Below are 13,369 nucleotides of genomic sequence, written 5' to 3'. Positions count from 1 at the left end.
ATGATTTTTCTTAGCAGATATGTCCCTCAGTATCATACACACAGAGTGGACTGGGACATAAAATAACTCTGGGCACCAAAATAAAAGTGGCCTCATTGAAGAACAAGATATCTAAGAAAAAAGTGCCCTCCTCTTGCAAACCGGAGCATTTTTGAGCTTTGAAACGCAGGCTGTATACTTGTTCTTCAAGGTATGGGATACTATATGCATTTGTGCTTGTTGCAGGCAATGTTTGTGGTAATATCAGGGAAATCAACTGAAAAACATTGGACCATCAGAACATAAAAGAGGCCCACAAACCCCTATAAATCGGCCCACACAGTAACCTGTCAGACCAGACCTTCTGACACTGACCCGTATAGGCCAATCTGGCCCTGCCTGCACCCTGACAGCCGAAAGTACTGTCTTTGATCACAGAACAAGTACTGACGTCAAGACCCAGCCCATGCAACCTGTGAGCTGGCAGCACTGTCAATGACCACAGAAGAAATACTTAACATCGAAGCCTGGATGCTGAACCCTGTCAGCTGATAGATAGCACCACTACAGACCACGGGAGAAGGACTGATGGAAAAGCCTGCACTGTGAGCACTGAAAGCTGATAGCACTACTACTGACCACAGAAGAGGTACTGATATCAAAGCGTGGACTCTGAAACCGGAGAGCTGATAGCACCACCACTGACCACAGAATAGGCACTGAGGTCAAAGCCTGAACCATGATAGGTGGTGGCACAGAAAAGGTACTGGTGGAAAAATCAGGCCAAGAAACCCTGAGAGATGACATAACTGCCGATGATCATAAAACATCTACTGAAGGCAATGCCAAAGGACAGCAGCCTGAGACCTGACAGTGTTTTTTTTACATCAAGGCTCTGATATCAGAGCTCTGGCACTGCACCCCAAGGGGTAACCAGACATTTATTCTTTATAGCAGAACTACTGTTCACCCAACCTAGGTGTGGAACCCTCAGAGCTGATGGCACTTTCCGTGCTATTAGAAGTGTTACTGACATTCAAAGCCAAAACCCTGAGGGTTAATAGCAGCTTCTGCATTTGACTCCACAGCCCGACAATTGAACCCTGAGAGGCGGAAGCACTCTCAGGGGTCGCAGATGATCTTCTGAACATACCTCTGAGCCTTGCATACCTAGATCTGATGGCAATGTTTTTGTTGTGGTAAAACGTCTGAAGTCAAAACCCTGAGGGTTAATGCACTTCTGCATTTGACTCCACAGCCCGACAATTGAACCCTGAGAGGCGGAAGCACTCTAAGGGGTCGCAGATGATCTTCTGAACATACCTCTGAGCCTTGCATACCTAGATCTGATGGCAATGTTTTTGTTGTGGTAAAACTTCTGAAGTCAAAACCCTGGGTCCTGCACTTTCAGAGCAGGAGGATAGTCATCGATCATCCACCCTATGAACAGCACCTCAAAGAGCTGATATCAGAATCGGAGAGCTTCTGACATCATACTTGGGGCTTGCAACCCAATAATCCAATGTTGATGGTGTTGAACACCAGACCCTTCGCCCTAGGAGTAGGACATGTTCATTATTAAAGTCCAGATGCCTTCAGAACACACATGGCTTTAACTCTGAGAGATAATATAGCATTTATTTTCCAATGTATGGCAGCTCACATTAAAACTATCACAAAATTGCATTTGCTATTCACAGCATGGTTTCTAAAAAAGCTACTGATCATGGTGGTGCTATCTCTGCCTTGGTCCCTGACAAAGATCTGAGGATCAGAAGCAGACCTGACTAGCCCATTCACTTGGAACCGAAGATCCCCTTCTTTAAAGAATATCTAGTCTATAGCGAAGCAGCCCTAGTCTCTAAAAGCAAAAGACACACAGATGATGGACAGGAATGCAGAGCAAATCAAACATTCAACCCAGTCAAGAGATCAAGGTTAAATCCATCGTTCTTTCGCTCACCATGCCACCCCAGTTTAGACCCAGCCATATGCAAATCAGTCTTGACCCTGTGCCTCATGGGAACAGTCCAGCCCGAACTGCCAAGCCGGGTCCTCCCTGGACCGGAAACAAGCATCCTGTTACCGGTTTGATATTGTTCTGCATTCTGTCCATCAATTGTTCTTTTTGCACTACTCTCCAAAAGCCAGACAATATACAAATAGAGTTGACACCCTCAGTCCATAATCTACACCTGCCCTTCTCTCTGGGATCTCTCTCCCTCTACAAGGCAGCTTTACAGCTAGGCTCGTGCTGTACAAACACACCTCAATCATGCAGCACTCATCGCCTTTATTGATCGTGGCAGGGCTACACTATGATTTCTTTCATTTACACGTCTATTTGCCGCGAGACTATAAGACCACATGGCAAGAGAATGAGATGTATGTAGATTTGTGCTCTTCTCTCAAATTATACGACTGCGTATAAGTTTGAAAATTAGAATCAACTTTTTGAGAGATGCACAGCGAGTTCGAATTTCCATTTGTCACTAGCGTATTTACGGATGATCACAGGAGGTTACGTGGTACCTTATTCTACCACTCTCCAACGCTGTAAAGCCACCAGTAGGGGAATGTTGAGCTGTATCGGGTAGGTCTGTATCCCTGAAATGCCAATGACTAGGAGGACCAGATGGGGGTGAGTTACGTGCTAGGCAAGGCACGTGAAAGACTTTTCCTCATCTCACCTGGCCTATCAATACCCCTGCTTGTCTGTGAAATTTCCAAAATTCCTTATCTGCTAATCAGGCTCTAACATCGTCTCCTTTGCAAACTCGCATGCCCAAACACAATTCAATGTGTGTCCAGAGCTTGTCCCTTTGTCTAAAACCCTGTTATATGTCGTGCGTTATTTCTCATGACAATTGAGTTGCTTCCACTATTCAACATACCAGTACACTGCAAGGTAAGCAAAGCTGCGTGCAATAGGTGAATTCACAGTTATAGCACTAGGATGCTGAAGTAAAGTTAACATAATAATATGGTTACTACGATGATGTAGTGGGATGCACAATAATTATAGTCTAATAGGATTGACCTCAATATAATGTTATAAAGCTCTCTTTGTGAAAGCCCTGACACTGAAAGTCGTCCAGATCTCGCGTTAGCTCCCACACGCACCTGTGTCTTCTCTTTAAGGATTTCCCCTTTTTTTTAGCGTCTACTCTCGTGAAAACTAGCCTTCTCCATAAGGCTGACCCTGGAGTCACCCTGCGTCTTTGTTTACCTCCCACGGGCCCTTTTGATAGGTCGGTAACAGGTACCCCTTGGATGGGCAACGCTGGGCTCCCAGAGCCCCACATACCACAGATGTTTTCATCCCCCTGGTCTGACGTCCAGCCTTTCTTTCATCTTCCGCTCCACATTCCTCCATTCCTTTCATGGCGGCTCAGCGATAAGGGCGTGTGACGCCCATGTCAGCTGAGGTCCTCTGAAAGCAGGGTCGGGGCAGGGGTCGGGGCGCTGTCCCTCACTGCCTGACAGGCCGGCCGCCCTGACACAGAAGCTGGCAGACAGAAGGGCTCCGGGGCCCTATAAGCCGTCCATACTCGGCCGGCACCGTCGTGGGAGGCTCTGATCCGCGCACATTCACGAAGGAAAGCTTAGTGACGTTTCAAGGGGACAAACGGTTACTGCGGGAATGAGGAGGGAATAAGGGGCTTCCAGTGGTTGAGCGTGTGAACGAGCCCCTCAAAGGATCGTTTCCTCAGATGGCGCCTACAATGTGGCGCGCCCTCCCAAGTGTCATCTTTAATTGTCAGTGTGTTGGGAAATGGGAGGGGTGAAGGAGGACAAGAGAAAGGAGAAAACAGACTTCAGGACAGTGTTTAGAGCCAGGTTGTAGGGAGGCTGCTGCAGGTTGCTCCTGCACCCTTCCTTAGGTCAGCGCCCCTGGTGTGGGCCCAGCTCACCCATGCCCCCCACTCTCCAGATACAGTCAGGAGCCCTCAGCCCATGCACAGTGGGGGGCCCCTCCGCACAGTGGGGGGCCCCTCCGCACCGTGGGGGCTATTGTTACACCACTGGCCCTGCTGCTGCCACACCAGATGAGCTCCTGACTTCATGGGAGACTTTTAAAGAAAGGTACATTACCTGTGAACCTGTGCTTAATTTGTAAAAAAAAAAAAAAAAAATAAGTGCCAGGGCTGTCATCAGGAAGCCTCTGAAGCCTGCACCACCCATTGCCCCTGCCATTGCTGCTGGTGGCAGTACAAACACACCTACGAACATCTCACGCCTTCAAGTGTGGCACTGCAGACTATCCCAGGCCCCCACAGCTATAAGAATGGCTTGGGTGACCGGTATTAGCCAGTGTAATGTATATTGAATTAATAAACAACAGTGTTTTAGCACAACAACAATTAGCGCCAAAAGGCCCAGAGACCTTTATGGCCGAGTGAGGAGCTGGGAGTAAAAAGCACAAAGCCAGGAGTGCCAATTATCAACATTTTCACAGGCTGTAGGGGGGTCACGGAGAGGTACTGAGAAGCAAACTACCTTATGAACTTTTGTTCCAGTGCTTCCAATTATTAGCAATACCCACAAGAATTGATGTGGCCAAACAGGCCCACCATCTATTGAAGGAAATAACACCTCATCGTTAGGCTATCAAAATCCCAACCACATCTCAGTGTCACTATGGACACCCCTGAGAACTAAAATACCAACCTGCTGATAGAAGGAAATGTTCACTACCTCTTCGTCCATCTTCCTCGTCCTAGTCCTAACAGAGTTAACTCCTTCATGGGACATTAACATTCCCCACCCACATGCATGGCTTACTCAAGCCACACCCAATCACAGAGCCAGTAACTGTAATTTCATAATGCTTTGGCACTAATACAGCAAAACATTCATAAACTAGAGCATGCATAAACCTGGGTGTAGAACACGCTTCGTTCAGTAAAGGGCGTGAACATTTACTTCTAACTCAAAGAACAACTCATTAAGGAACTGCAGCATCTCCATGCACTGGCAGACTGACTCTCCAGAGACAGATACCATAAGTAAATGAAATAACAAATCCCAGGAACTGCACTACCATACATTCAAGCTCTGGAACATGAAAATCTGACTCAGGCTTTTACCAGCTGAGGTCAGATTGCATGAGATCTTTTCTGACCAGAATGGTCTGTAATGAGTATGCCTCAAGGACCTCCAAAGCCTCCTTGAACCTGCAGGGTATCTTGGTGGAGCAGACCAGACCTACCTACGCCTACTTCATGGAAGGTGGTGTTTGAGCCCAGAAACACCATGACACAATTATTGCAATCTCAGCCAGGTGGAGGCTCAAATCAAGGTGCCTGCTTGTGAGATGTGAGAATAGTCTCTGTCCATAATATCAAGATACTATTGTTGCTCAAGGACACACCTTTTAACCACCAGTCCAAAGACTGTTGATGGATCAGTGCTCACACCATGGCTTACCGAAGTTTGTTGGGGAGGGAGGGCTGACCCACAATAACAGAGCAACACATTTCTGCCAAGGAAAAGCTAGATAGACAGTCACTATTCTTGGTTGTCTCTCAGCTTGATGTGTACATTCACCCTCCATCTCTAATTATTTGCCTGAAAGGTTTCTGGGCTTCTTAGGTCAGTTTCTATAGATTTCCTGGTCTCACTGGAAAGTACCTGGATACGCCCTCGGGTGATTAGTATGCTATACAAATCAATATAACATAACATAACACAACTGGATTTCTCCCGATAGACAGGTCAGCAGCAGACAAGCCAACTCGTCCTCAGGCAGAGCTTCAGGCTAAGGGAGATGAGCAGTTAGCATGTACAGACGAGAGTGGGGCTTCATGCTTATATTTACTTTCTCTGGCAGCAGAGCAGCAGTCCACAAGCAATCAGATCAAAAGACGTGATTTAACTTTTTGACACCAGCCAATTAGGATGTGGACTGAATTTGTGGGTTGCCTCGTCTGAGGATGGGATACAGATGTTAGGGCTGACTCCAAAACCATCTGATCTGATGAGGACTTCTGCTGGACAGAGCAGGCTCGATTGGCTACCAGAATGCACTGTGGTTTTGTTAATGATGGTCATACATGGATACAGAGAAACTGTGCACCTGAAAAGAAACAAAAACATGCCGGAGAACTTCTAGGGCCCAAGTGAAAAATGGTGCGATAAGACAGCTTGACAATAAAGCTCCAGATCTTTTACCTTATACTCAAGAACTGTTTATCTGTCAACACCAATACATAGAAGCACCAGCAGGAGGAACTCTAAGCAAATTTTTTACGTGTTGGGAATTAAACATTCTTACTTCTAAGGAATATGGCTTCTTTGATATAATTGAGCATTTGCAAAACCATGCTCAGAAAAAACTAACCTCCCTTGGGGCTGGCCAGTCAACATCATCAAGGACTGAAGGCCCAGACCCAATATGCACGTGACTGGAAAACCAAAAATGAATGAAAGGCAATACCCCAAAGGAATACATTTTCAATAACTCTGTAGTTCAGTTCTACCAAAGTTTATTTAGACCATTTGGACCTTAAACCACAACTCATATACATTGTCATTTAAAACGTTTACACATTATAAAATCTTATTCCTAACATTAAAAATCATATTTTCCTTAAAATGTCATTCCAAACAGTTTTAAAACACAATAATATTTCATTTTAGATTGCAATACTCTTTTCTGCACTTAAGCCTCTAATGAAGTAGGGAACTTATATACACCCTGCATATATTTCCCAATGGCTATCGCGATATCTAGATTTTCCATATCCGCAAGAAGCTCCCACGCTTGCAAGCGCGCCTTTACATCATACTTTAAAAAGATTGGGCGAAGAAATAATTTACGTAAATCTAAACATTTTCGACAATCCAATAAAATGTGTAGAATGTTACATTTCATCCCCATCTTACACATGCATTTACCATCAGGTTGCATTAGTTCATATTTTATTGCACTATTTGTTACAGCCGGATGAATACCAACTCTGTAGAGTGAAATGTAGGGTCACACCGAGATCTGCAGTCAGAAGCACCACTACACAAGGATTGTAGCAGCCATGATCTCTGGAGTGTTGATCTCTCCCAGGTAGGAAATGGCCTTAACACCACAGGCTCAGCCACTCATACCATTTCCCTGCAAGCCGAACCACGCTTGCCTTAACCACGCATGTGCCTTAACACCACATATGTGTGGTTAAGGTATTGCGCAGTCTAGATGCCGAGTGGAGGGCGGGAGAGGAAGACCGGAAGAGAAAAGATGATCGGGAGAGGACGCGGTGAGGTAAGGCAGCTTGGCCTGGTCTTGGGGCGTAGCTTTTCCGGTGGGGGTAGGTTTTAGGGCTCAGGAGGGGGCTTGGGTTGTCTGTAGGGCAGGGAGCAGTTTTAATGCTCGGGACAGGGAGGGCTGGGTCGGGATACCTAGCAGGTGTAGGGGACAGTTTTTAGGGCTCAGGGCGGGGGCTGTGGTCGGGGTAGTTTTTGGGGCATGGGTTAATTTTTAGGGCTCTGGGCAGGAGGGGAAAAGTGACAGCTTACAAGGCAGGGTACAGTCTTAGGCCTCAGGGAGGGGGAAGGGGGCTGGGTTGGACTACTTTAGGGATGTAGGGGATAGTTTTTAGGGCTGGGGTCGAGGTCGTTTTTGGGGTGTGGGGTTAATTTTTAGGGCTCAAGGCAGGGGGAGAGGGGACAGTTTACAGGGCAGGGGTAGGATCTGTAGCACACATGTCCATTTACCCATCATGTCTTTACTACGAAATTGTGTGGTAAAGGTATGCATGGTAAAGACGCAGTTGTGCTAGAGACTGTGTAGTACATGCATGTGTTGTACCACCATACAACCCACCAAGGTATCCTCAAACAGGTAGTCTTAGGACATTTACATTTATTAAACTAACAAACCAACATGTAGAACCACTCAGAGTACTGTACAGAGATATGATGAAGGACATTTAGTCCTATGACCCAAATGATTGGAATAACATTGGCCCCATTACGTGCAAAACCATCTCCAGTAGAAAATCAAACACTGAAACACAGAATGCCTATAATTCAGACACTCGCAGTCAACCCTTGACATTTAAAATCCAACACACCAGAAACAAAACACACCCATGAAGTGAACCACCTATATTGTAAGGTATTTCAGCACAGATTCCAAAGAGATAGAAACCTGCCTTTTGTGCTTGTAGGAAAGGGACAATGGACATATCCAGGGAATGGAACACCAAAATAATTCAGACAGAGAACGAGTTACCCAAACAAAACCCTTTTCCATCGATGTTACCCCCCATTAGTTTGCATTGAGGTAAACCACGAACAAGGGAACCCTGTGCTTCGAAAGGAAATTCCAACAATGGATATGGGTTACATCAACGACGTTCAGAAGTCAGCTATCCACGTCTAGATTTGGAGATAGGGAAGTGAGCATGGGGCTTCCTACCGATATCGTGGCTTTGGTCCTTGGTGTCAAACAGCTGCACCCGGATTGTCTCCTGCTGCTGATCCGCGTAATAGGTGCCATCACTGACCAGATGGACGATGACAGCAGCAGCCACCATTGGCCGGGAGAAATATGTCTACAAAGACAAGACAGCACGGGTGAAAAAGAAGAAAGCATACTGCTGAGCTGGTCCTTAGCTTCATAACTCTATTTTGATGTGCTACTTCCTTACCTTTAGCCAGAAGTGCCCATGGTTTCCATGTGCAGGGACGGTACAAGGGAACCAGGCATACTGAGCCACTCCGTCGTTCAGATCTGTTACCTTGGTCCGGCACACCTGCGAGTCACAGAGCAGCATCAAGTTAAGGCAAGAAACAACTGGACGGACCCACATGCGATTGACAATTCACAATACATTCTGCACCTCCAGGGTTAGAGGTGCAGTGAATGGGATGCATGTCGAATAGGAACAACTGAACAAGATGCTAAATGCATTGTGGACAATATCTGCCTCAGTGTACATTTACAAAACAAAACTCTATAGACTGAAAAATGTACATGGTTCTTTGGAACTCTCTAGTGAGAAATGATGTACACGTGGATACACAGTGTCTGACGGGTAGCAGGGAGGGGGTAGCCGGAGCAGGTAGCTTTGTAGAGTGGGATGCATTTAGTGTAAACGAGTTGTCTAGTAAGGAACAGGTGACTGTGAAAAGTTCTCACAGATAGAACACGCGTACTGAAGAATCCTGAACCAGTGCAACTGAGATAAGCTTATATATATACTTACAGTTTACATGAAGAACACGCGCTTCCCTGGAGAAGGTGTTTACAGAAATCTCCTGATTAAGGAACATATCCTGCCCCAGTGAAGTGTGCAGCTAAGTACAGTTTACAGTATACAAAGACGAACACATGCTGCACCAATGGGGGCGTCTATAGAGCGTTTCCCCATTTTAGGTGGACATTGATCCCCGTCCGTGCACATAAAATCCTTGCGATATTAACTGATTTAAGTCTGCTAAATGTGCAAAGTGCAAGGACAGGGCACAAGTCACGAGGTAGAGGCTGGTAGACGGCGTCCACCCACTATTTTCGCAGGGTAGACACCGTCCACCCTGCCAAGAAGTTGAGCGCCACTGAAATATGCTGAACTTGTCCCGATATAATTTTCAGACACCAGGACACGTTCATCAGCACCTGCTCTCCATACCCTTCTTTCACAGAGATAGAGCAAGAGAGTAGGAGACCTAGTTGTGTCCTCCCTAGCTCAATCACATACACATACCGCCAACTAGGCTGGATTTACAAAGAGAGATCCTAGGGGAATTCCAAAAATGTTGCATTAGACACCTCACCCACTATATAGTGGCATGCTTCATCATTAGCACCTATCCACACAATGGTACCACCAAGGCGGACTCAACCAAAGTTAGGAGTTCTTATATAAACTGTTACTAGATTTTAAGTAGGGATCCAGAAGAAAAGTAGTAAAGTGACTCGGAAACTTCCTTCATGAGTTGGGTATCTTAGATATGGTTAAAAGCAGGTCATTAGTTGGGTACCTTAGATATGGTTAAAAGCAGGTTGTGAGTTGGGTACCTTAGATATGGTTAAAAGCAGGTCGTGAGTTGGGTACCTTAGATATGGTTAAAAGCAGGCTGTGGGGTTTATCTGAGTGACAATGACTCAATTACCCCTGTATAAGCCAACATGTTTTGGCCAACATTTAAAGCCCATACAAGGCCTGACTGTCTAACGAGTCTTACCATGCGTAGATATGAGGCTATGGCTTTCACCTCCTATTGGAACTCCTACTGGAGATAAGCAAAGAACGGATGCACCAAAGAGTTATTTTAGTGTATGAGCGTAGGTGGCAATTAAAAATAATTAAATAGCTTGTACCAGTGGGGGGACGCCATGTGTTATTGGCCCCCGACTGGCATCAACCACCTATCCACATCCATATCAAACTTGTGCACATTTAAAAACGTTTTCATTTGGCGTGATATACAACAATGCTATAAAGTGAAGCACAGCAAACCACTGCAAAATTACACTGCACACTTGAGCATGCACATCACTCCATTCTGAAAAACATGAGGCTACAATCACACTTCTTACCCTAATTACGAGGGGTTCAGGAATCATGCGCATCTGGCGGGCGGCACGCTCCTATAGTCAAACACTTGTGATAGAAGCATAACATAGTCAGTGGTACTGCTCAGCTATGGGGGGCTGCATGCCTTATGCATTAATATCAAAAGCATGAGTCTTTTTTTCGCTGAATACCCCTGACACACTGGTTGAGGTAATAATCCAGAGGTTTTTGTTAGAACAAGTGTAAAATGCTGGATTATCCTATGGCATCTATTTACATGGTAGTCGAGCTGAAAAAAAGTGATTCCAGGGTTTTAGATGGAAAGTAGTACTCTGAAATCTATTCTGGTGTATGTTAGCACTATGAAAATGTACCTGTTAATTTACATGATGGGTTAGGTGTGGTCACACGCTCCAGGAATTAGCGTTGACAGTCATCTGCCACTGTATAGGAATGACCATATGTGGCAGACAGCCCATGGTACACTGCCTACAGGTTTACTCCGGGTTACAATGATAAACACATCATAGTTGCTTTTTAGTGAACCGGCCCCCAGGGGTGCGCGCCTTAACTGAAATGCATCTAGAAATGCTTTGTGCTGGGTGAGTCACCCTAAAGATAACAAGCATTGGCATAGCCAATAGGTCTCGCTTTTGGGACCTTATAAGTATTTAGTTATGCAGCACAATATCCTTGGTGTAACAACATAAACTGTTGCATGGCTAAACACTTATAAGGTCCCAAGGCGAGACCTGTTGGCTATGCCCATGCTTGTTTTTTTTTTGTTGCAGAGAGCCCATGGTGGAGGGGAAGTGCAAGGTGCTGTTTGGGCAGAAGCTAACTGTGAATGACAGTTAAACAGATCAGTGGATGATGAGTGCTGACTCAGATCTCCTCAATCAATTTATGGTTATGTGTGTATTTTCCATTTATGATTTTTTTAAATTACCTAGGGTCGGTGATACAGCAAATTCTGTGTCTAGTCCTAAGCTAACACGTTATGTAAGAGGAACATAATAGAAGTGTTAAAAAAAAAAGTCTGTTTTGTTTGAGCTTGTAAATTATTTATAGTTAAAAAAAACAAAAGTAGTTGTACTGCTATTATTGGCAGCTAAGAGCACCATGTCCTACACACCTAAGTACCAGCTTACAAAGTGATGGGGACCTTTTGTGAAACTAAACTCCACCACTGATACATGCGTGCATTGTGGCACCCCTGCTCCTCAGATATTAGGCCTCAGTTTGACCACACGCCATGTAGTAACATTGGCAGAGGTGAAAGGTCGAATATTATGTGCGCACTCTGCAAAGTCAAAACTCGTCTCTTAGTCAAGCCGCTGCGGTTAGTTCCTCTGTATTTACTATAAACCTAGTTTTTCCTGTCATTTTAGACCCCTCAGTTGTTTCCCTGCCTCTTCTGCAAGGTCCCACAAGGGGTTGTCAGTGTTCGTTTGTTGCTCTACAAAATAGATAATAATTCTCAGGGTGAGTGGAAGGCTGGTAGGTCTTGAGAGTGGCTTATCGGCTAGAGCGGCTTACTTTGAAGCTGGGGTACCAGATTCGTGTCTGGTGGGAGGCTCAAATATCCTGTGATTCTTGGTAAACTCTTATTCTCCCGTGCCTAGAAATGAATGGGTCCGTCTGTAATGCACCTGGTGCTCATGTAAAGCGATGTGAGACCTTCAGGTCGAGTTCGCGCTATATAAAACTGCAACAACAAAAAAAAAAAATATCCATGTGTCAGGTCTTCCAGTTTTATCATCGCCAGTCTACCTTGTGCCCTATTCCTCGCTTTACCCACCGTGCGGTATTGTACATGGAGCGGCCATTTTAAAAATCCTTTAGAGCCTGCCTAAAATCACATACCCCTCTAAACACACATGTAGTTATTGTATCAGCCCCAAACGCAGGGCGAATATTCAGTATATGTAGATATGTGTTTTTGTAAAGGGTGAACCCAGCTAAAAAGCAGTAAAACACACTATAGGATCCAAGGCAAAGAACACATCAAGGTGTGATTGGAGGGCTAGGTGGTTGTTAAGAGCGAAAGTGTGGTGTTACTCAGTGCTTGAAATTGAAAAATAGAAGTGCAGGTACCAGAGTACCTGCTTGTTTCAGAGAAGTGCCGGTTCTCTCCAATTAAAAGTATAGCATTTCTCTTGAGAAGTGCCGGTACTCTCCCTTTCAAAATAAAAAGGTGCCGGTACGTCGTACCGGACAGTACCGGCCCTTTTAAAGCACTGGTGTTACTGCATCATGCTGTAGTGCTTTTAAAGAGATGGGTGCTCAGAGCTTTCCCAAACTGGTGCATGGGCAGGCAGACGTCGTTCAAGACCCCGTGTGCACAAACAGAGAGGACTGCTGCGTTGTGGATTCCTTGGCACTTCTTTGTTTGCTGGCGGGGTCCATGCTGCGTGGGTGCCGAGAGCCACCAGTCACGGGGAGCTTGTCAGATAGGCAAGGGTGCAGGCTGTTATGGCCCCCTAGCTACGTTAGCTAGTTTTGAAAACACAGTTGGCTAGCAAGGGCAGCTGACTGAGTTCTATCAGGGCGTATTGCATAAAAGACTACGGGTTGGAAAATTAAAAACTTATGGGGTTTAAAAAGTACTATGCTGAATTCGTGATTCTCTGCAGGAAACGTAAGCAGTCAATGAATTTACTGATCGGTGCTAATCTGTTGCAGATTTCCATAATACTGCAAACAGACACTTGCAGGCTTTCGTTCAAATTTGCGCGCAGAATTCTTTGAAAAGCCAGATGGATTATTTTCAAATTTTCGCGAAATTGCATACATGACGGACTTCCTTCCCTGGCTGCACTGAGGCATCCAAATGGGGAAAGAGTCGGGGTTTGGACAGAATTCGGCATGTC

General features: G+C 45.4%; 1 protein-coding gene across 1 annotated transcript in view; it reads right to left on the bottom strand.

The window, feature by feature from the left end:
* The window catches only part of PAPPA (pappalysin 1), a 709,179-nt gene that overhangs the window by 132,056 nt on the left and 563,754 nt on the right, over nt 1-13,369 (bottom strand). The window contains exons 11-12 of the mRNA XM_085612107.1: nt 8,628-8,732; nt 8,396-8,531 (exon numbers count right to left, since the gene is read on the bottom strand). Of these exons, the coding sequence (XP_085468233.1) occupies nt 8,396-8,531; nt 8,628-8,732 (241 nt within the window). The remainder of the gene's footprint in view (nt 1-8,395; nt 8,532-8,627; nt 8,733-13,369) is intronic.

The sequence above is a fragment of the Triturus cristatus genome, chromosome 1_2 (genome assembly GCF_964204655.1).
Source record: "Triturus cristatus chromosome 1_2, aTriCri1.1, whole genome shotgun sequence".
Taxonomy (NCBI): Eukaryota; Metazoa; Chordata; class Amphibia; order Caudata; family Salamandridae; genus Triturus; species Triturus cristatus.
The sequence above is the reverse complement of the archived record's forward strand: the minus strand, read 5'-3'. Positions and strand labels throughout refer to the sequence as shown.